At 40.5% G+C, this 24744-nt stretch overlaps 2 protein-coding genes across 5 annotated transcripts in view; one reads left to right on the top strand and one right to left on the bottom strand.

Annotated features, from left to right (window-relative positions):
* Positions 1-5890, top strand: part of LOC126262598 (neuroglian) — a 101963-nt gene extending 96073 nt beyond the window's left edge. For all 4 annotated transcript variants that reach the window (XM_049959341.1, XM_049959344.1, XM_049959343.1 and 1 more), the window contains one exon: positions 3389-5890. In XM_049959341.1, the coding sequence (XP_049815298.1) occupies positions 3389-3498 (110 nt within the window). In that variant the 3' untranslated portion in view covers positions 3499-5890. The remainder of the gene's footprint in view (positions 1-3388) is intronic.
* Positions 5887-24744, bottom strand: part of LOC126262600 (peptide chain release factor 1-like, mitochondrial) — a 65717-nt gene continuing 46859 nt past the window's right edge. Inside the window, exons 5-7 of the mRNA XM_049959345.1 lie at positions 12899-13016; positions 12325-12461; positions 5887-6843 (exon numbers count right to left, since the gene is read on the bottom strand). Coding sequence (XP_049815302.1) covers positions 6649-6843; positions 12325-12461; positions 12899-13016 — 450 coding nt within the window. The 3' untranslated portion in view covers positions 5887-6648. The remainder of the gene's footprint in view (positions 6844-12324; positions 12462-12898; positions 13017-24744) is intronic.

The raw sequence follows: 24744 nt of genomic DNA, 5'->3' as shown, positions 1-24744 counted from the left end.
TTCTTTGGCTCTTCAGTGTATTTCAGTTGACCAAGTTAATTTAATAGAGCAAAGTTACCATCAGAGTATTGCATCTTGGAAATGCTGGCAATAAGGACAAAGTAAGAAGTCTTTCCGGAGATTCATATGCAGCTAGTTTTCGGTGCCAAAGATCCCCCCCTTTTCTTCTAGCTTCTTTGCATCATTTGTTTGCAGATTTTCTTTTCTGTCTAGATTTCTCATATAATTTTATTTCTTAGGTGGTCAATTAGCCTTTCTTTTGTAATACTCCTGTAGATATATGTATACATGAGAAGTGTATAGTAGTGTTAACACTTTGGAGAGGGGCCACTTGAAGAAAAGTTGGCCTGGGAAACTGGCCATTTACGTCATTATTTAAAGCATTACTGGCACATATGTAATCGATGTAGTAGTACATAGTTACAAACGGCTAAGCTTAAAGATTTATTTTTCATATTTACTACAGTTCTGAATCGATGTAGTAATACATAGTTAAAAATAGCTAAGCTTGAAGATTTATTTTTCATATTTACTTTAATTCTTCGATAGATTATGAACTTTAAAATAATGATGATGACAGAAAATATAATTATCCTCCCAATAAAAACATGTGAGGTGAGTTATTGAACAATATTTTCCTTGTGAGATTTTGAAATTTCTTGCCTCATTCAATAAACATGATGTATTTGTGGAAGAATTATAGTAAACTGTGAATGAAACCTAATAAGTATGTGCACAAAATTATGTCAGTGCAGTCATATTGGTTCAGCCATTCACAACAGCAGCTGTTACATTCACTAATGATTCTTCCAAAATATTCAAGACAGTGACAAAGACAGCAGCACCCATCAAGGGCAGGTTGCAAGACTTCAGAACATTGTTCTCATACAAACATGCACCGAGAAAATCACGGCCTGACCCATACTCGGGTGCAATCTTTTTAACAAGAGTTGCAAGCTGAACTATGCTTGGGCTTGGTCTCCAAAGTGTTAATATACTTTTAAACATTGGAAAATCCAGGATGGGATATAATAATATTATGAAAAGGGTAGTTGCTGGTCACCATACAGCAGATATGTCAAGTCGCAGGTAGACACAACAAAAAGACTCTCACAAAATGAGATTTCGGCCAAGGGCGCGCGCGCGTCCCCCCCCCCCCCCCCCCCCCCCCACACACACACGCCAGACTGTGAGCAGCAGCACATGATGGGAGAGGCAACCAGGTGGGGGTAAGGAAGAGGCTGGGGCAGGGCAGGGCAGCGAGGCGAGAGGGTGGTAGTGGAAAAGGAGATAAGTAAATTGACTGGTTGCGTTGGTGGAATTGGGGGGGGGGGGGGTGGAGAGCTAGATGGGTAAGGACAATGTCTAATGAAGGTTGAGGCCAGGAGGGTTACGGGAGCATAGGATATATTGCAAGGAGAGTTCCCGCCTGTGCAATTCAGAAGAGCTGGTATTGGTGGAAAGGATCCAGGTTGCACAGGCTGTGAAGAAGTCACTGAAATGAAGAACGTAGTGTTGGGCAGTGTGTTCAGCAATTAGGTGGTCCAGCTGTTTCTTGGCCACAGTTTGTCAGTAGCCATTCATGCGGACAGACTGTTTGTTAGTTGTCATGCCCACGTAGAATGCAGCCTGTGGTTGCAAGCAGCTTAGCTTGTAGATCACATGACTGGTGTCACAGGTAGCCCTGCCTTTGGTGGGATGTTTGTGGCCGGACTGGACTAGGTTGTGTTGGGAGGTCTTGCATCTAGGTCTGTTACAGGAATATGAGCCATGAGGTAAGGGGTTGGGAGCAGGGCTTGTGTAGGTATGGGCGAGGATATTGTGTAGGTTTGGTGAGTGGTGGGATACCACTATGGAAGGGATGGGAAGGATAGTGGGTAGGACATTTCTCATTTCAGGGCAGGACAAGAGGTAGTCGAAACCCTTATGGAGAATGTAATTCAGTTGCTCCAGTCCTGGGTAGTTCGGAGTCATGAGGGGAATGCTTCTTGTGGCCAGATCGTGGGACATTGGGAGGTGGTGGGTGATTGGAAAGATAAGGCATGGGATATCTGTTTTTGTACAAGGTTGGGAGGGAATTCCAGTCTGTAAAGGCCTCAGTAAGACCCTTGGTATACTTCTTCTTTGAAGGCATTACCTACAAACAAATCTGGGGTACAGTTACGAGTGCCTGTATCACACCATCCTATGCCAACCTATTTGTGGGCCATCTGTAGGAATCCTTCCGAAACACCCAGAATCCCAAACCCTTTACCTGGTTCAAATTCATTGATGACTTCTTCGTGATCTGGATCAAGGTTAAGGACACCCCATCCACATTCCTCCAGAACCTCAACACCTTCTCCCCCATTCACTACACCTGGTCCTAATCAACCCAACAAGCCACATACCTCGATGGGCCTCCACCTGAAAGACGGCTAAATCAGTACCTCTGTCCATATCAGACCTACCAACCACCAGCAATGCCTCCACTTCGACAGTTGTCACCCATTCCATACGAAGAAGTCCCTTCCACACAGCCTAGCCACCCATGGCTGCCGCAACTGGAGTAACGAGCGGTCCCTCTCTAGATCTTCCTCTCCCATTGCTGATAAGAAAGAAAAGAGAAGATAACACTCAACTTCATACTGTAAGTAGAACTGCATCTTCTTCTTTGCCATAAATGTGGAAAATTTATCACTGAATATTTCAAATGCAATAGTAAATGTTTCATACAAGTTCCACAGTCTTGCTTTACATGATACTAATGTAATTTAAATGTGAGGTACTTTCATCAGTGGACTTTGTGTGTGATGTGTAATTTACTAAAGTTGTGTATTTGTAGACTTATAAGTCACATTTTTTATTTGACTTTGTTATGCTGCTTGGCTCTACTGTGGTACTAATGAGAATATCAAAACAGTGGATAGAAATTTTTGGCATGGTGATAACTTGTTTGGATACAAGGCTGAACTGAAGTGATAGATAGCTCCAGTCCTGCTACAGTGATGAATCAAGAAACATTTCTGGCAAAATAAGAATTCTGCACAAGATAGATTTTAATGGAGAAAAACTGGAGATTAGTTTTTGGGATTTTTTTTGGCAGAATAAAATAAGCCTTGACATGGAACTTACCAAGCAAAATCATTGTAATGATGTTGTAATAACATGTACTGGTTATTGCAGTAATAGCAGCTGTATTGGAATCTTACAGGATATTTGAAAATCAGACCATGCATTGCTTAATTTCATATTTAACTCTAAATGAATATATACACAGAGCTGAATTTGAAATTGGATGCTATAAAGTATGTATTGAGCAATTGAATTAGGCACAAGTTCCTAGTTTATAATACATTCATGACAATGCTATAGTAGCATGTTTATAGTTTGAAAAAATACTTTTCAGGTAAATTCACAGAGGATGGTTCATTCATTGGACAGTATGGACCAGGAAAACGAAGACCAGAAGATCAACCAACACCAGCGGGTGTGGGAGCAGCTGCCACATATGTTTAGCCCTGTTGTGGGCTAATTCTTCAAGATCTACTTTGCTGTTCAATGGGACGTACAGAATAAACGAAAATGCATTTTTCAGTGTGACCGCTTGTGCAGCGTGTGACTGAGAGGTACCACTCGATGACTAAATGGAGTGTGGGCAACTTCGAAGCTCCCTCCTGCTGTTGCATTTGCCACGGTTTTTTGTGCTTCGAGAGTGGTAGTATAGGTGTTATTTCAAAATATTAAATATTATGAACTGTGTTTTCTATACAAGAAATGTCCCTTCTGTTTGCACTTCCTTCTTACTCTTGAAGTACTGCAACAGCTGTTTACTTTCTTGTTAATGTACAGTCCAGATTATCAGTATGTTAGAAAATTGTTGTGAATGGGCTACGAAGACTGCTATAGTGCGCTGACATTTTCTTCATTATGTGAGAAAAACACAGAATCTTGACTTCATATCTGCATTTAAAAATGTGGTCACTTCCTGCAGCTGCCACATAAAACTGTATCAGAGAAATATGTTTTTACATATTTATTTGTCATCCTAGCCAGCTACCTAATTGTTACTGAGTTGGACACAGTTTTCTATGCAATTCTGAATCTGGTGGCTGGTCAGTGTCATGGGACGAATGTGAACTGAAGTGTGAAGTAAGATGGCAGGTTGAAGAAAGTGGTGGTGCTCTTGTAGCCCACCAGTTTGTCTCGTGATGCAGTTGTTACATATTTAGTGTGTGCATGTTGATGTCTACTAGCTGGTGCTGCATGTACCACGCTATAAATTAAGTGCATTAATATTCCTGGCTGTGTCAGATGTTGCACCACTGTTAGGTATGTTGATTTGTGAACTGTTGGTTTACTGATAGGTCAAAAAGTGGAAGGGTTACTTATAAAATGTGATTCCATGACCATGTCCATGGGCAGTGATACGGAGTGTTAAGCGCTAATTATGCTTTTTTTCTTTGCAAAAAAAGAGCGCTATAATTGTATGTTTCCTAAAAGACCATTATACATCGGCATAATGTGAAGGCTTATAAATGTAATTTGATGATGTCTTGTTCTGACATGGTGTGCCTGATGTTGAAGCTTAGGTTAAAAAATAAGGTTATTTCAAGCACGAGACAGGTTGGTGGCCTACTTGATGTTAATTGAATAATATAAATGTTGTTATTCGCTGAGATGTTTTTGCTTCTGTAAAGGTTGTTTATTTTTGCACTATTATTACTTGCGTAAGCACAGTTGCACGATAGATAAGGTGGCAGCTTTGTCGGTTGTGTGAGTAGTTCGCATGCTTGCAAAATAACTCTGTTGCTTATTGGAATTTCACACTTTATATCTTTGTTATATTTGTAGTATACTCAATTATTGCTGACCATCTTCAGCAGCAACAACACATGCTGTTGTACTGCGGTATATAAGCTCAGTGCTGAAATTACTGATCTCTTGCCTTTGAGTTTCCAATTTTTAATCTCCAACACCATTGTTTGTGTACAGTGGGTTTGATTGTACAGACACCTGAAAGAAATTTCAGTGTGCAGAATATGAATCTCACAAACCATCTTTGATATAATTGCACCACATTGTCTTGTAACAGAAAGTTGATTTAAGAACTATTGTAGTGGGGAAGTTATATTGATTTCCCCTATAAGAAGAGACCTTTATTATTTTTCTCTTGTATTTTTGTATGCTTGCAGATGATTTTGAATATGCAGCATTATTTTTTTAAAGTGTACTGAAATTGCAGCAATATGTTGGTATTGTAGCAGCTGCAATAGTTTCTTTGACACTCTGAAAGTATTGCACAATTCTTGTTACGTGGTAACAGTGAAAATTAAGTAATATTTTTGTATTTGCAGAGCATCCATGTCCATTGCAATCCTTTAGCTGTGTGACATAAATATAATTACTGATTTAACTGCTAATGCTTTCTTCAACTCAGCATTTAGCATCTAATGATTGAAAATGCTTCTGGCTGTCATTACTGTGGTTCAAACTGTTTCAAATATCTAACTTGGTGTGTTTTATTTGATTAAAATTTAACATTATAAGTTAGTCAGTTGTAAATATTTATGTCATTACAGCACCAGTATAAGCCTACATTATATGTAGACAGTGGGATTGCGTTTCAGAATACTTAATTATGTGAGGTAATGGATCTGTTGTGGGGTGGTATCTCCTGATGACACTGACAGGAGACCTTGTGAACTAACTAATGATCTGTTCTGTTCTAAGTATTATTAATAATTTCTATAAGTTATTTTAATTTTTTATGATAGTTGCCAGGCAACTGTAAAGTCATCATTCCCAGCTTAACACCCACTCTGAGTGAAATTATTTTATATGTGTATTTTTATTTTATTTTTGTCTACAGCCACAAATATTAAATACAAAATGAGGAAAAAAAACTTAACATTGTCAGCTCTCTTTATTTTGCAACCTATATCCAAATCAATACAGCATCTGACGTACTTATCACAGAACATGTAGTACATCATCTCTTTTTGTCAGTTTGATAAGCAGAACAAACCAGTAACTGGTTGTCATCCTACCACAAAAAAAGAGAGTGGAAGTAAGCTGGCACCTCTCAACAGCATCATGTGATAAAAGTAATGTACATTTTCAGATATCAATGACAGCTTGCAGACTACCAGCGTAAACTGAAGTTATTAAATATGACGTTCCCAAAAAAATGTCTTGGTTAAAATCTTGTACTTAAATAGTATTTGCTAAAGGGCTGTTTTTATAACCAGTCACAACAATAAACCTGCAGCCATTAAAAAACAAAATTGGACCATACATAAACAGAACAATGTCTGACAAACTTACCAGTACATGTAAATTGGGCAAGATATCAAGGTCATTGTCCCCATGATTAAAGGAAGCATCAAATATGAGATTGCCACCAGTCTTAAATGAAAACATCAGCAATTTGTTACTTTCCTGTCTGGCACAGATTTTTAATATGTTATTAACTAAGTGAAAATGCATTAACTACACAATATTACAAAAATGTGGCACACCACTGTAGCCTGCACAGTGCTTCATGATAAATTTGACACAAACATAAATGACAAAAGGCACGAGTGCTGCAAAGTAAGGCACTAAAATTTTTCTCAATACAGTCAACATACCACCAACTGCCATCCAGTAAATATGGGCTATAATTTTTCAACTGTGGATCACAGAGAAGAGCCGCTCCTTGTAGTCTTCCTGCTGAAGCTTCCTCATTAGGTTGTTCAACAACAAACCACCTTCCAAGAATTCCCTCAAGTTATGTACAGTGAAATGTATGCGATGATCTACTACGGTATCTCGCTGGAAATTGTACGTGCGTATCTTATCCGATCGCATGCTCATTCCAATCTGCAACAAACAACGATTTATTACAAGTTTAAGCCTTTCCATTTTAATTGATCTTTCCTTAATAAGGGCTACTTTATGAACGGCATCTCCGTAAGTACAGCAGATTATGTACAGACAAATACATCATTTCTAAGTACTACCGTGGATCAGGAAATTATATTTCTGAATCAATTATTTAATTCTGCAGTGTAAATATTTTAACCATTCCAAACTCAGCAGCCTGCCTTTACATAAGACCTCAACGACTGAGCAGGAGAGTTTTGATAAAATAACAAATCCCGTCATTTTAATAATCTTCCAGCCTCCCCGGGAATGGCCAGTAAGAAATCTGGCCACATAGAGATATTTCTTTTTCCGTAATACTGTGGGCTACCTTTTGAGTCTGTTCACACTGCTAGGGAAAATATCTGTCATGGCATATTACTGTAAACTCAAATTGTATCCATTTGCTTTGACAAATTTAATCAACACCAAGCAACTCAAAGCAGTTTGCTACAGACATAAAAAAAATTTTCACAAATTAAAACTGTATGCACTACTGAGACTTGCCTTTCGCGAGAAGTGCTCAACTGTGCCACCCAGGCATGAACTGTGACCCTTACAGCTTCACTTCTACTAGTGCCACACTACTACTTTCCAAACTTCCTGCTTACTTCTATACTTTGATCAGAATAACGAAGTGATTGACTAATCTGTGGCAACAAACCACAGAATGCACTTGGTTGCCCCTTTTTTTGTATTTGCAGTTATCAAGTAGCTCTGTAATGGCATGTAGCAGTTACTAGTCTGTTGCAGATGCATGAATAAGCTAACGTTGAAGTGGTGCTGTGTTTTCTGATCTCACTTCCTGCTATTTCACGTTGAGGACCCATTTTGTCACATGTGCCACGTTATGGAACAAAGGGTAGAGTGGTGCAGGTTTGGGTTCCTGCTGTAAGCAATTTCTTTTCTTTCTTTTTTTTCTCTCACCTTTGCCTTTCTAAAAGGTTGTGGGATTTTCTTATGAAATTAATAGAAAAAATTGGTGTAATATTTGATGTTATGTTAATATAAGTGGGCTCTCTGGGGTGAGTTTGTGAACTTTTGTAAGCTGATGCCCTTAGTGACAGAACATATATCTTTTCTTTTTGTTTTACTTTAAGTTCATGGACACTGGTGAAGTTTTTATTTATGTATACCACAGACAGAACATCATGACTAGCATTTGGACAAGGGAGGAAATATACGTTTTAAAAGAGCTAACATAGGAATTTTACACTTGTCCACTTTCATAAACAAACTGTATACTTTGGGAGCCAAATAAAGCCGACAACTGCTACTCATCACATGTGCCGATAGCACTTGTTCTCGCGATGTTGGATATCCTGTCTGAATTTACATGAATATTAGCTGCCTCGTCCTGTGTGATGACGGCTTTACTGTCGGTCAAATAACAGTTGAGATTTGTTTCCATTGTGTGCTTTGTTTCTGTGTGTGGCATGTTTATTTTACACTACACAATGTTTGAAGTTTGCAGCGAAAGTGCAAAAGTGTGGGTGCTAAACAGGAATTTTTAGTGATCTACACTCAATTGTTGCATGGTCACTCATCAGTTTGTGTGCTTGGTCCAGCAATATTTTGAAGAGAGAGAATGGTGTAACTACTGTTCCTCATGAAGGTAGCCAAAAGAACTGCAGATGCTTTGACCATTCACAAAATTGTGGTTGTGAAAGTGCAAGGAAAAATACTCTTCTGTAGAACAGGAAGGGGATGGTTTTATCTCAGCTACAGACACAGTAAGAAGAAGAAGACAAAATTGCTATATATGAGTATTACAGAAGTACATCCTACTAAGAGGTTTACTCTTCATGATGTAGAATTATTCAGTGCCAGCAAGATTTTTTTGTAAACAGTTTTGAAAAGTTTGCATGGTTGGATAAAACTCAGATAAATGTGAGTTATTCTTTCCGAAACGACTGAACTGGTGAAAGTGTTGTGGAAGTCCACCTGTTCCCATGGGAAAAGGTGCAAAAATTATCATCTTGTGCACTGGAACTTCCACTGGTTTACAATAATCTCATTGCTGGAAGAATTAAAGAAAAAAGTGATAAAGAATGAAGTCAAAAATAGGGAGAATAAAATTTATAAACTCTGTATGCATGAGTACCCCATAAGACATAGATATCTGTTTTGAAACGGTCTTAAAAGAAATAGAGAATGGAGGAGAGGGAGATGATCCAAAGAAGAACAGCATGTTTTATCAAAACCAATGTGCATACCGGGTGGAGTCATTCCAGATGTGGAAAGGGTCCTCCCGGATGCCATGAAGAGCGCAGGGTGCAGCCAACTGCAGGTGGTTGCTCATGTCGGTACCAATGATGTGTGTCACTTTGGATCAGACGAGATTCTCTCTGGTTTCGATCGGCTAACAGAAGTGGCAAGGGCTGCCAGTCTTGTTTGCAAGATGAAAGCAAAGCTGACTATTTGCAGCATAATCAACAGGACCAATTGTGGGCCTCTGGTACAGAGCCAAGTGGAGGGTCTGAATCAGAGGCTCAGAAGGTTCTGTGACCATGTAGCTGCAGATTCCTTGATTTGCGGCAAAGGGTGGTTGGGTTTCGGGTTCCAGGTGTCCACTATATGCAGGAGCTGGCTAAACGGGTAGCAGGGGCTGTGTGGCATGGACTGGGCGGTTTTTTAGGTTAGAGAGTCTCGGGAAAACACAAGAAGGACCACAGTCACAAAGGGTGCAGGCTGAACACAGGAAGAATGTAGATACAGGACCCATTGGTATAACAGTTGTAAATTGTCGTAGCTGTGTTGGGAAAGTACCAGAGCTCCAAGCACTAATAGAAAGCACTGATTCTCAAATCGTTATAGGCACTGAAAGCTGGCTAAAGCAGGATATAAGCTCAGCCGAAATTTTTGCGAAGAACCTAATGGTGTTCCGAAAAGATAGGCTAAACACGGTTGGCGGTGGCCGATTTGTTGCTGTCAGAAGTAGTTTAACTTGTCACGAAATTGAAGTAGATACTTTCTATGAGTTAGTATGGGCAGAGGTCATTGTTGGCAACCAGAATGAAATAATAATTGGATCCTATTACCGACCTCCCAGTTCAGATGATACAGTTGCTGAAAGGTTCAAAGAAAACTTGAGTTTGATTTCAAACACGTACCCGACTCATACGATCATAGTTGATGGTGACTTTAATTTACCCTCGATATGTTGGCGAAAATACATGTTTAATTCCGGAGGTACACATAAAATACCATTTGAAACTGTGCTAAATGCATTCTCTGAAAATTATTTCGAGCAGTTAGTCCATGAGCCCACGCGAATAGTAAACGTTTGTGAAAACACACTTGACCTCTTAGCAACAAATAATCCTGACTTAGTAACGAGCATCAAAACCGACATAGGGATTAGTGAACACAGAGTTTTTGTAGCGAGATTGAATATTGTAATCCTTGAAAAATATACCTATTCAAGAAAGCAGATAAAAATTCACTTGATGGCATCCCGACAGACGATCTCCACTCATTCCAAATTAATAATATATAAGTGTAGACCAGATGTGGCTTAAATTCAGAGAAATAGTATCAGCAGCAATTGAGAGATTTATACCACATAAACTAACAAATGACGGAGCTGATCCTCCTTGGTACACAAAACAGGTTAGAACACTGTTGCAGAAACAATGAAGCAAACATGTCAAATTTAAACAGATGCAAAATCCCCAAGATTGGCAATCCTTTACAGAAGCTCGAAATTTAGCGCGGAGTTTAATGCGAGACACCTATAACACTTTCCACAACAAAACTTTGTCTCGAAACCTGGCAGAAAATCCAAAGAGATTCTGGTTGTATGTAAAGTATGTTAGCGGCAAGAAACAAGCAATGCCTTCTCTGCGGGATAACAATGGAGATACTAGCGAAGACAGTGCTGCCAAAGCAGAGTTACTAAACACAGCCTTCCGAAATGCCTTCACAAAAGAAGACGAAGTAAGTATTCCAGAATTCAAATCGAGAACAGCTGCCAATATGAGTAACGTAGACGTAAATATCCTCGGAGTAGTGAAGCAACTCAAATCACTTAATAAAAGCAAGTCTTCTGATCCAGACTGTATACCAGTTAGGTTCCTTTCCAAGTATGCTGATGCATTAGCTCCATACTTAACAATCATATACAACCGTTCGCTTGAAGAAAGATCTTTACCCAAAGACTGGAAAGTTTAAATTCCAATCACCAACTTTCTCCTCCAAATGCGAAAATATGTTGTTGACACTGACCTACAGAGAGAGGGACGATGACCACAATAAAATAAGGGAAATCAGGGCTCTTACGAAAAGATATAGGTCTTCATTATTTCCACGCGCTATATGAGATTGGAATAATAGGGAATTGTGAAGGTGGTTCGATGAACCCTCTGCCAGGCACTTAAATGTGATTTGCAGAGTATCCATGTAGATGTAGATGTAGAAGAGTCGATCTCTTCCAATGCCCCTAAATGACGTGCAGCAGGTGTTTCCCTCTCGAGATGAACTGTCTGATTTTTTATTCTCTTGTAAATTACAGCAACTAATAGTTATTCCTCTCCAAATTTTCATTTGATTTCTTATCAATCTACTTTAAGTAAATTCCAAATGTTTTGAGATTCTTCATTTTCTTTTTCATCACAGTCCAAGTTTGGAGAGGGTCTCCTTATACATTTGCAGTGGTTCAAATGGCTCTGAGCACTATGCGACTTAACTTCTGAGGTCATCAGTCACTTAGAACTAATTAAACCTAACTAACCTAAGGACATCACACGCATCCATGCCCGAGGCAGGATTCGAACCTGCGACTGTAGCGGTCACGCGGTTCCAGACTGAAGCGCCTAGAACCGCACGGCCACACCGGCCAGCTTTGCAGTGGTAAATTTCTGTGGCATTCCAGGCATCATACACCCTAAGCATTGGAAGTAATTGACATCTTCCTTGAGCCTGTTTTTCACTGCTATTGTCAGTGCTGTTTCATACTTATTCTAACTACTTTTGATTTTTCAAAGTTTACTCCTACACCAGGGATTCCTTCTGTCAGCTGGTTAAGAATCTTTTGCAAGTTTTCTTCGTGCCTAACCAATAGCACCAGATTAACAGCATATTTAATAGACTTGATGACTCTTCTCCTCCATTTGCGAAATCTATTTCTTAAAAGACTTGGCACAAACAACCAACCAAACAAACAAGGAAGCACGCACTCGCGCGCCCACACACACACACACACACACACACACACACTCCATGCAATTAAATTCCACTTTAGTTTCAGGCTGTCTATTCAACCAATTCCCCTCTCACAGAAGTTGAAAAAGAAAGATATGTCCACAGATCCCAAACAACTACTCATTATGTTCTCCCATGCTGTTTCCTAAGTCTTTCAAAAGTTTCCTCAACTACAAGTAGTTACATGTTCATTTAAAGCATCTGAATATCCAAAATACCATAAGCCATTTGTTTTACCTGTGATTTACGTTCAGCACTCAAGCGACTTTCCTTTTCTTCTGTACGCATCTTCCAGATGCGGGCACGGAGTCTCTCCATGGCAATAGCTTTGTTTTTGTGTTGAGACCTATCAACCTGACTCTCCACTACAATACCTGGAAAAAAAAAAAAAAAAAAAAAAAGAAAGAAAGAAAGAAAGAAAGAAAGAAAAAAGAAAAGTTTTTCTGCAGTACATACTAAACTGCAGCATACGCTGCAAAGTGGAATACATTACTTATTGTAATTTGTTTAACATACAGAACAGGTCTTCAGTGTTGACTGGCATTGCACAGATTTGGTTTCACACATGCACTGAAAGAACTACTACTGATCAAGTACTTTTAGAGTTTTCTATTGTACACAGGCTTCCATCCCTCCACACTATGTTAGGTCCTGCAGTGTTGAAAGCAACCAGTGGATTGATAATCACTTCACTTCAGGGAGCACACCTAATACATTTAATTATCTGTGTCTAACATGATCAAAAAAAAAAAAAAAAACTGAATGATGAGAAGTATGCTCTAAACTCTCCTTCACATAAGCCACTGCTTACCTGTAGGACGGTGTGTGATTCTCACAGCACTATCGGTAGTGTTAACATGCTGGCCCCCTGCTCCACTTGCCCTTTTTGTCTCGATTTCCAGGTCACTCTCCCTTAAAATGACCTCTACCTATGAACAACATTTATTTATGTACATACATAGACTGAATTTTATTACACAGCCCTACAGATTTTCCGCAATACCAGTTTTAGCAATTCAACAAACTACTGGCAATGAGACACCGAAGGCAGATAAAGATTTGCAGGTAAGATCACATTTCATCTGGTGCTTGTTAGGGTGGGGGAACCTTCCTGTTTTGGCACGGTGTTGAAAATTGCAAACTTGGTGAGGTATGACATAGCGACAAACTATTTGCTGATTATTAAGATTAACAGACATTCGAAATTGATGAACAGTGACAGTGGAAGGTTTAGACTTCATGTGGACATGAGAGCAGTGCACGAAGCTCATAGTTGTAAAATTTCGACATTATGTAAACAACACAGATGCAGAAACTGACTGCCAGCTTTGGGAGCACTTAAATTAATGAGGAACCAAAAGGGTGAGGAGAGTCCAAATATAAATAAATCAGCCTGAACTGGAAATATGGGTAGACTGATGAGCAGATGACAATTATTCATAGCAGCAGCAACTGATGCCACGACAATTCAAGATATAAGTGTGTGTTATTAAGTGCTCATCCAAAACTGACAAGGCAGACGACTGGTTCAAAGTGACTGGATAAGTGATGAAAATCAAAAGAAAATTCTCAAGAGGTTCATATAAATGATGTTAATGTTAATAGAAATGCATAAAAACATGGACAGAACTAACAACAGCAGCAAGGAAATGATTAAAAATGTGTGTAGAAAAAGTAAGTTAGGTATAGCTTTTGTTCTAACTTAGATTCAAATCAAATATGCTTAGAAGAGAAAACAAAGTATAGATGAGACATTTGGTTCAAAAGTAGGTGCTCTTGGTAATGAAATGGTACACAAAGAAGACAAAATCGAAAATTTATGCAGCAAGCAGATGGAAGTTGATTCTGAAACAAAATATGTGCACGTTTTACATGAAATTGTTGACAAAGTTGATGATATTGTGACTGGTTGCAACTTGTACAAAATATTGATGCAAATGCAGGCAACTTTAATGTTATAGCAACAAAAACAATCAATTATTGATAAAATTATTTATTGGATAGATAAAAAATCTACTCAACAAGCGGTGGCAGAGAACACACACAGAAAAGACTGTTGTGACTGGCAAGCTTTCGGAGCCAGCCTCTCCTTCTTAGGCAGAAGGGTTGAAGAGGAAGGAAGAAGCATGAAGGAAAAGAACTGGAGAGGTATAGGAAAAGGGATAGATTTTGGGATGGGGAGACTTACTGTATGGGATGAGAAGGAAAGACTGATTTTTGGGGATTGCATCAGGTGAGATTTGAAAACCTGAGAGCTTAAAGGTGGCAGACAGGGCAATATTCAAGACAGAGATTACTACTAAAATCATGCACAAGTTAATAAGAGTGAGAAGCTAAGAGCATTGTATGTAACAGAGTGGGACGGGTCGGTGAAAAATACACTCCTGGAAATGGAAAAAAGAACACATTGACACCGGTGTGTCAGACCCACCATACTTGCTCCGGACACTGCGAGAGGGCTGTACAAGCAATGATCACACGCACGGCACAGCGGACACACCAGGAACCGCGGTGTTGGCCGTCGAATGGCGCTAGCTGCGCAGCATTTGTGCACCGCCGCCGTCAGTGTCAGCCAGTTTGCCGTGGCATACGGAGCTCCATCGCAGTCTTTAACACTGGTAGCATACCGCGACAGCATGGACGTGAACCGTATGTGCAGTTGACGGACTTTGAGCGAGGGCGTATAGTGGGCATGCGGGAGGCCGGGTGGACGTACCGCCGAATTGCTCAACACGTGGGGCGTGAGGTCTCCACAGTACATCGATGTTGTCGCCAGTGGTCGGCGGAAGGTGCACGTGCCCGTCGACCTGGGACCGGACCGCAGCGACGCACGGATGCACGCCAAGACCGTAGGATCCTACGCAGTGCCGTAGGGGACCGCACCGCCACTTCCCAGCAAATTAGGGACACTGTTGCTCCTGGGGTATCGGCGAGGACCATTCGCAACCGTCTCCATAAAGCTGGGCTACGGTCCCGCACACCGTTAGGCCGTCTTCCGCTCACGCCCCAACATCGTGCAGCCCGCCTCCAGTGGTGTCGCGACAGGCGTGAATGGAGGGACGAATGGAGACGTGTTGTCTTCAGCGATGAGAGTCGCTTCTGCCTTGGTGCCAATGATGGTCGTATGCGTGTTTGGCGCCGTGCAGGTGAGCGCCACAATCAGGACTGCATACGACCGAGGCACACAGGGCCAACACCCGGCATCATGGTGTGGGGAGCAATCTCCTACACTGGCCGTACACCACTGGTGATCGTCGAGGGGACACTGAATAGTGCACGGTACATCCAAACCGTCATCGAACCCATCGTTCTACCATTCCTAGACCGGCAAGGGAACTTGCTGTTCCAACACGACAATGCACGTCCACATGTATCCCGTGCCACCCAACGTGCTCTAGAAGGTGTAAGTCAACTACCCTGGCCAGCAAGATCTCCGGATCTGTCCCCCATTGAGCATGTTTGGGACTGGATGAAGCGTCGTCTCACGCTGTCTGCACGTCCAGCACGAACGCTGGTCCAACTGAGGCGCCAGGTGGAAATGGCATGGCAAGCCGTTCCACAGGACTACATCCAGCATCTCTACGATCGTCTCCATGGGAGAATAGCAGCCTGCATTGCTGCGAAAGGTGGATATACACTGTACTAGTGCCGACATTGTGCATGCTCTGTTGCCTGTGTCTATGTGCCTGTGGTTCTGTCAGTGTGATCATGTGATGTATCTGACCCCAGGAATGCATCAATAAAGTTTCCCCTTCCTGGGACAATGAATTCACGGTGTTCTTATTTCAATTTCCAGGAGTGTAGATGGGAAAGACAATTAAAGATGTAGAAAACTAAAATGATGTTAAGCCAAGAGTAGTTACAGTGAAGAAAAGCTGAGACGGAAGAAATTAACGTAAATTAAGGCCAGGTGTGTGGCAAGAATGAAGGGCATGTTGTAGTGCTAGTTCTCACCTGCAGAGTTCTGAGAAATTGGTGTCTGCGGAAGAATTCAGATGGCGTGTGTGGTGAAACAGGCACCGAGGTCACGAATGTCACATTGTAGAGCATGCTCTGCAACAGGATATTGTGAGTTGCCAGTTTATACCCTCTGCCTATGCCCATTCATCCTAATAGATAATTCGGTGGTAGTCATGCCGATGTAGAAGGTTGAACAGTGTTTACATAATAGTTGGTAAATGACGTGTCGCTTTGCTGGTGGCTCTCCCTTAGATAGTATATGTTTTGCCAGTTGCAGGGCCATTATAGGTGCTGGTAGGAGGGTGCAAAGGGCAAGTATTATAGTGGGGACAGTCACAGGTGTAGGAGCCATAGTGTAGGGAGATGGGTGCAGAAGGAGCATAGGGTCTAACAAGAATATTGTGGAAATTGGGAGGGCGACGGAAAGCTATTCTAGATGTGGTGGGCAAAATTTCAGACAGGTTGGATCTCATTTCAGGGTATGATTTTAGAAAGTCACGGCCCTGTCGAAGTAGCTGATTAACACATTCCACACCAGGAAAATACTGAGTCACCTCTGGTGTGCTCCAAAGCTGTTTTGTAGAGGGATCAACAGTATCAGGACTGGATGTAATAGCCCGGGAAATCTGGTTTTTAACTAGGCTGATGGGGTAACTATGTGCAGTGAGGGCTGAGGCGAGAATGGTGGTGTACTGCTGTAAAGAGTCTGCATCCGAACAAATATGTTTGCCTTGGATGCCAAGGCTATATGGGAGGGAATGTCTGACGTGGAATGGGTGGCAACTGTCAAAATTTAAGTACTGCTGTCTGTTGGTAGGTTTGATGTGGATGGAAGAAGCTCGTCTTTCCTTGAGGTTGATGTCATCCTCACTGAAGGCCGTCTGTAAACTTCTGTACACAGTAAACTTACCAACAAACAACAGGACTTACACTTTGACTGTTGCCATCCTTTCCATGTCAAACATTCTCTCCCATAAAGCCTTGGCATCCAAGGCAAATGTATTTGTTCTGACGCAGACTCATTACAGAGATACACCACCATTCTCACTCAGCCATCACTGCACATAATTACCCCAATGGTCTTGTTAAAAAGCAGCTTTCTCAAGCCACCACACCCAATCCTGGTACTGCTGATCCCTTCACAAAACAGTCAGGAGCACACCATTGGTGACTCAGTATTATCCTGGTCTGGAATGTGTTAATCAGCTACTTCGACAGGGCCACGAGTTCCTAAAATCATGCCCTGAAATGAGATCCATTCTGTCTGAAACTTTGCCCACCATACCTAGAATAGCTTTACCTCGCCCTCCCAATCTCCACAATATTCTTGTCAGACCGTATGCTCCCCCTGCACCCATCTTCCTACCCTCTGGCTACTACCCCTGTGACCATCCCTGCTGCAAGACTTGCCCCATGCACCTTCCTACCACCAACTATAATAGCCCTGTAACTGACAAAACATACTATCAAAGGGAGAGCCATCTGCAAAACGACACATCATTGACCAGCTATTATGTAAACACTGTTCAGCCTTCTATATTGGCATGACTACACCAAATTATCAATTAGGATGAATGGGCATAGGCAGAGGGTATATACTGGCAACATGTAAGTACTGATGTTTGTTGGTAGGTTTAATGTGGACGGAAGAAGCTGGTCTTTCCTTGAGGTCTATCTTATCCTCACCGAAGGCCAGCTGTACACTTCTGTACACAGTAAACTTACCAACGAACAACAGTACTTACACTTTTACGTTCACGACCTCGGTGCCCGTTTCACCACACGCGCCATCTGGATTCTTCCCCCAGACACCAGTTTCTCAGGACTCCGCAGGTGAGAACTAGCACTACAACATGTCCTTGGTTCTTGCCACTCACCTGGCCTTAATTTACGTTAATTTCTTCCATCTCAGCTTTTCTTCACTGTAACTACTCTGTGCTTGACTCCATTTTAGTTGTCTACATCTTTCCCATCTATTTTTCACCGCCCCCTCCTACCTCTGTTACATACAATGCACTTAGCTTCTCACTCTTATTAATTCGTGCACGGTTTTAGTAGTAATCAGGGATTCAATGTGTGTTAACATTGTAATAAAGACATAAAAAGTAATGAGATAATGATAATGTGGTAATAAAGTGATGAAATGAAGTAATGAGTCGACAGAACATGAGGACCTAAAAGGAAGGGACAAAATACAAGTAAATAAGGAATGAAGTAATAATGAGATAATGAAGTGAGTACTGCATGAAGCAGTGACAATTAGGGACGATTTCTTTGGAATAGTTTATTTTGTGAATGGTCTTCTACAGACAACCAGTTTGTGTGAAAAGGATTTAATCACAAACCAGAAACATGAGTTGCATAATGAAATGTAAACATGTGCACGTAAATATTTTCTCTTGAAGTAAAACAGCTGTACAAAGTGAGGTAACTTTTGAGTAATACATGTAATACAGGGTGGTTATAATTAAAGTTCCAGATTCATGTTCAAAATGATCTCAAATCGGGACAGAGTATTATCCAGAGAAGGGAAAATTGTTATGGAAACAAAATAATAATAATGACACTGCAATCAGAAGAATGTGCGAAATAAAAGACATGGGGTACATGGCTGTTGTTCTGTTTGCATCTGAGATAGTTGGCTTGTGAATGTCTCAATGGAGAATTACAAGCTACCAGTAAAAACAAAAATGGTGACTGTATGCCAGTATTCCAGCACAAGTTCCAGACAATCAAAGGTAAGCAAAAAGGCACTGCCCTGATGTCTGCCACATGTGTGGAGAAAATGATTGCTAAATTTGAAAAGACAGGTTCTTTTTAAGTACAGTGGGGCACAGGGAAGGAACAACTGAGCCAATGTCAGTAGAAGATGTGGCCACAGTATTGCAGTAGGGATTGACCAGTAGTGCACTAACACGCAGTGAATGGCGAATTGCCCAAACTTTGGACATGCCTGTGAGCATGGTGTATAAAATTCTACAAAACATTCTACATTTCTATCCAAACAAAATTTCCCATGTTCAGGAATTGCTTCACACTGTCCTTCCAGTAAGACAAATGTTTGCTCTAGAATTTCTTGCTCGCATGGAAGTTGACGACAGACGGACATGGAACATTCTTTTGTCAGACGATGCCCATTTTTTCCATCTTCAAGAATATGTCAATAGACACAACTGCAGAATACAGGCTAGAAGATCAGCTCAGACATCAACCAGTACCACTTCATTCGAAAAGGTAACTGTGCAGTGTGATGGCACTGCTTGTCGTAGGGCCATATATCTTTTTGAGGAGATGAGTCCTACAAGTCGTGTTATCTGTACTGTCACCAGTAAATGGTATAAGAGTTCTTTGTACACCAATGTCATTCCACCGCTACAACAGCATGGATGTGTGAATAGGATCATTTTTATGCAAGATGGCACTCCTCTGCACATTGCACAGCCAGTGAAACAGCTGCTGCAGAAGCATTTTGGAAATGCTAGAATTGTCAGCCATCGTTTCTCTACAGCCTGTCCGTCCGAATCACCTAATCTTAAGTCATCTGGCTTCTGGCTGTGGGGTTATATGAAAGATGCTGCATTCAGTGCTTTGATTACAAACATAGCTGCACTGAAGGCATGCATTGCATAACACATTCTGAACGTGTCCCCCATGACACACTGATCTGTTGTGGAACATGGCGTTTCTCGATATCAACTTGCGACAGAAAATGGTGCTCCAGAAGCATTTTAGAAATGCTAAAACTGTCAGCCATCATTTCCCTACAGCTCGGCCATCCAGATTACCTAATCTTAACTTGTGTGACTTCTGGCTGTGCAGTTAACTGAAAAAGGCAGTGTTCAGTGCTCTGATTACAAACATAGCTGAAGTGAAAGCATGCATTGCATTGTGTGACTTCTGCCTGTGCAGTTAACTGAAAAAGGCAGTGTTCATTGCTCTGATTACAAACATAGCTGAAGTGAAAGCATGCATTGCATAACACATTTTGAATATGTCCCATGTGACTCTTTGATCTATTTCATGTTTTTTCTTGATTTCAACTTGCGGCAGAGAGAGGTGTCAGCATACTGAACATGTTTTGCGCCAGTCTCACGACAATTAAAAATAAATTTCATTGTTGCTTTTTATGCAATTACCCACCTCCCCCCCACCCCCCGGACAAATGACTCGTTTGTTTTTAAAGTGGCATGTGTCCACACGAATCAACTATTCAGGAGAAACAAAAAACTAAGTACAGTCCACATGTAGTTGTGATCTTCAGTTCAGAGACTGGTTTGATGCAGCTCTCCATGCTACTCTATCCTGTGCAAGCTTCATCATCTCCAAGTAACTACTGCAACCTACATTCTTCTGAATCTGCTTAGGGTATTCACCGCTTGGTCTCTCTCTATGGTTTTTACCCTCCACGCTTCCCTCCAATACTAAATTGGTGATCCCTTGATGCCTCAGAACATGTCCTACCAACTGATCCCTTCTTCTAGTCAAGTTGTGCCACAAATTCCTCTTCTCCCCAATTCTATTCAGCACATCCTCATTAGTTATGTGATCTATCCATCTAATCTTTAGCAATCTTCTACACCACCATGTTCTGAAAGCTTCTATTCTGTTCTTGTCTAAGCTATTTATCATCCATGATTCACTTCCATAAAAGGCTACACTCCATACAAATATTTTCAGAGAAGACTTCCTGACACTTAAATCTAGACTCAATGTTAACAAATTATGCTTGTTTAGAAACACTTTCCTTGCCTTAGCCAGTTTACATTTTATATCCTCTCTACTTTGACCATCATCAGTTATTTCGCTCTCCAAATACCAAAGCTCATCTATTACTTTAAGTGTCTCATTTCCTAATCTAATTCCCTCAGCATCATGTGATTTAATTCGACTAAATTCCATTACCCTCATTTTGATTTTGTTGATATTCATCTTATATCCTCCTTTCAAGACACTGTCCATTCCGTTCAACTGTTCATCCAAGTCCTTTGTGTCTCTGACACAATTACAATGTAATCAGCAAACCTCAAAGTTTTTATTTCTTCTCCAAAGATTTTAATTCCTACTCCAAATTTTTCTTTTGTTTCTTTTACTGCTTCCTCGATATACAGATTGAATAACATTGGGGATAGGCTACAACCCTGTCTCACTCCCTTCCCAACCACTGCTTCCCTTTCATGCCTCTCGACTCTTATAAATGCCATCTGGTTTCTGTTCAAACTGTAAATAGCCTTTTACTCCCTGTATTTGACCCATGCCACCTTCAGAATTTGAAAGAGAGTATTCCAGTCAACATTGTCAAAAGCTTCTTTCTGAAAGAGAGTATTCAAGTCAACATTGTCAAAAGCTTTTTCTAAGTCTACCAATGCTATAAATGTAGGTTTGCCTTTTCTTAACCTAGCTTCTAAGATAAGTCATAGGGTCAGTACTGCCTCACACATTCCTACAGAATCTAAACTGATGTTCCCCAAGATTGGCTTCGTCCAGTTTTTCCATTTGTCTGTAAAGAATTTGTGTTAGTATTTTGCAACCATGACTTATTAAACTCATAGTTCGACAGTTTTCACACCTATCAAAACCTGCTTCCTTTGGAATCAAAATTATTATATAGTGGTGTTTTGTCATGGCTGGCTCTCCCAAGGCTATCATTGTTCCAATGGAATGCTGCCTATTCCAGAGGCCTTGTTTTGACTTGCCTTTCAGTGCACTGTCAAATTCTTCACACAGTATCATATTTCCCACTTCATCTACCTCTATGTCCTCTTTTCATTTCCATAATATTGCCCTCAAGTACATCACCATTGTATAGACCCTCTATATACTCCTTCCAACTTTCTGCTTTCCCTTCATTGCATAGGACTGGCTTTCCATCTGAGCTCTTGATATTCATACAGGTGGTTCTCTTTTCTCCAAAGGTCTCTCTAATTTTCCTGTAGGCAGTATCTATCTTACCCCATAGTGATATATGCCTTCATATCCTTACATTTGTCTTCTAGCCATCCCTTCTTAGCCATTTTGCACCTCTGGTCAATCTCATTTTGGAGACATTTGTATTCGTTTTCACCTGCTTCATTTACTGCATTTTTATATTTTCTCCTTTCATCAATTAAATTCAATACCTCTTCCGTTACCCAAAGATTTCTACTAGCCCTCATTTTTTTTACCTATTTGATCCTCTGCTACCTTCACTATTTGATCTCTCAAAGCTACCCATTCTTCTTCTACTGTATTTCTTTCCACAGTTCTTATCAATCATTCCCTAATGCTCTCTCTGAAACTCTCTACAACCTCTGTTTCTTTCTGTTTATCCAGGTCCCATTTCCTTAAATTCCTACCTTTTTGCAGTTTCTTTGGTTTTAATCTAAAATTCATAACCAATAAATTGTGTTCCTGTAAATGTCTTACAATTTAAAACCTGGTTCCTAAATCTCTGTCTTACCATTATATGATCTATATGAAACCTTCTAGTGTCTCTAGGCCTCTTCCTCATATACAGCCTTCTTTCGTGACTCTTAAACCAAGTGTTAGCTATGATTATGTTATGCTCTGTGCAAAATTCTACCAGGCATCTTCCTCTTTCATCCTTACCCCCGGTCCATATTCACCTACTACTTTTCCTTCTCTTCCTTTTCCTACTATCAAATTCCAGTGCCCCATGACTATTAAAATTTTCGTCTCCCTTAACTATCTGAATAATTTCTTTCATCGCTTCATACATTTCTTCAATCTCTTCATCATCTGTGAAGATAGTTGGCATATAAACTTGTACTACACTGGTAGGCATGGGCTTCGTGTTTATCTTGGTTAAAGTAATGTGTTCACTATGCTGTTCATAGTAGCTTATCTGCGTTCGTATTCTTTTATTCACTATTAAACCTACTCCTGCATTACCCCTTTTTCATTTTGTGTTTATAACCCTGTAATCACCTGACCAGAAGTCTTTTTCCGCTTGCCACTGAACTTCACTAATTCCCACTATGTCTAACATCGACCTATCCATTTCCTTTTTTAAATTTTCTAACCTACCTGCCCAATTAAATGATCTGAAATTCCCCACTCTGATTTGTAGAAGGCCAGTTTTCTTTCTCCTGATAACTATGTCCTCCTGAGTAGTCCTTGTCTGGAGATTTAAATGGGGAACTATTTTATGCCCAGAATATTTTACCCAAGAGGACGCCATAATTATTTAATCATACAGTAAAGCTGCATGCCTTCGGGAAAAATTACGGCCGGTGTTTCCCCTTGCTTTCAGCCATTCACAGTACCAGCACGGTAAGGCCATTTTGGTTAATGTTACAAGGCCAGATCAGTCAATCATCCAGAACGGCTATCTGTATCGCTGAGGCATGTAAGCCTCCCCAGCAACGGCAAGGTCCATGGTTCATGGACTTTTCCCATTAAGAGTATGGTACTTACACTAGAATGCATTCAAATATAAATGTTTCTCTTCCCAACTGGTGTACTTAAGTCAGTGGACATGTGTTCTTTTAAAAATAAACAAAATTATTTTTCTATGTAGGAACAATAGAGTTGCTACTTAATAGGAGCAATGTTCACCATGTTCACAATCAGCTGTTGGCCACTTCAGAATGTCCTTGTTAAATTCATCATGGTAATGCAGTTTGTTTGACATATAGATATTTTCTGTGTGTAAGCTTTCGAAGTTGGCAACAGTATCTTACCCTTATCCCCTTCAGAGATTTTTAGCAGTCTCATGGTGTTCCTTAGAAGCCCACAGATGCATGTTTATGACACTAAGACCCTTGTACTTTTGAGCTGTTCACAAAGTGTGAGTGAAAATTAGGTGACTGTTTTGTCCTTTAGGAACACTTTTCCCAAAATAGTCTGTGGGAAATGCATCTTTCTTATAATAATATTTCATCCAACATCGTTTATAATCTTTGGTGTCTTCAGTTTTCATCAGTGTTACAATGAATTTACCAGAGTTATTTGATTCTGCAATCTTTCTTGCATATTTTTCTGCTGGGTAGACTTGGTCAATTTTTTTCCAAAGATCTTTTTATAACATTGAAATCTCAACCATAGGAAAGGAAAATGTGTCCCCTAATCAGAAAACTCTGCCAACAACTGTTTCAGCAGAAAAGGAACATATGACAGTGTGGTTCAGGTTTCTTCTCGAACTCCCATCTAAAAAAAAATGTAAAGATGTCTTATTCTGTTCAGAAAGTAATTATTTGTATACTGTTGAATGAAGGTACATTCTCCATTTGAGGCTTTCTTCATGATTACAAATATTGGTCTTTCCCATCTTGAGATTACGTATTTCAAAAACATTCACCCATAGGTGCAGGTAATAAAATGTTTCTTAAACCAGAATAGGGCTAGTTTTGCATGTAATCCACAACAATCCTGCACACACCATCATTAGTAGGAGACAGTTCTTCAGTTTCTTTGATTTTGGCATAGAACTTTTGGGCACACTTCTTATGAACTTGTAGCTCAGCCATACTGGCCCTACTAGTCCTTTCATTCAATGAATCCTTGTTCCATCTTACAACTATTTATTCACATTTTGAAAAAATGTGGCAAAAACGACTGTCTATATGCTTCCATACGAGCCCTCGTCTCATCCTGGTAGCCCTTACGTGAAATGTATGTTGGCAGCAGCAGAATCGTTCCGCATCAGCCTCAAATGCTGGTTCTCTAAATTTTCTCAATAGTGCTCCGCGAAAATAACAT

Source organism: Schistocerca nitens, chromosome 6 (genome assembly GCF_023898315.1).
Source record: "Schistocerca nitens isolate TAMUIC-IGC-003100 chromosome 6, iqSchNite1.1, whole genome shotgun sequence".
Taxonomy (NCBI): Eukaryota; Metazoa; Arthropoda; class Insecta; order Orthoptera; family Acrididae; genus Schistocerca; species Schistocerca nitens.
Note: the sequence above shows the minus strand (reverse complement) of the source record. Positions and strands in the feature narration are given on the sequence as shown.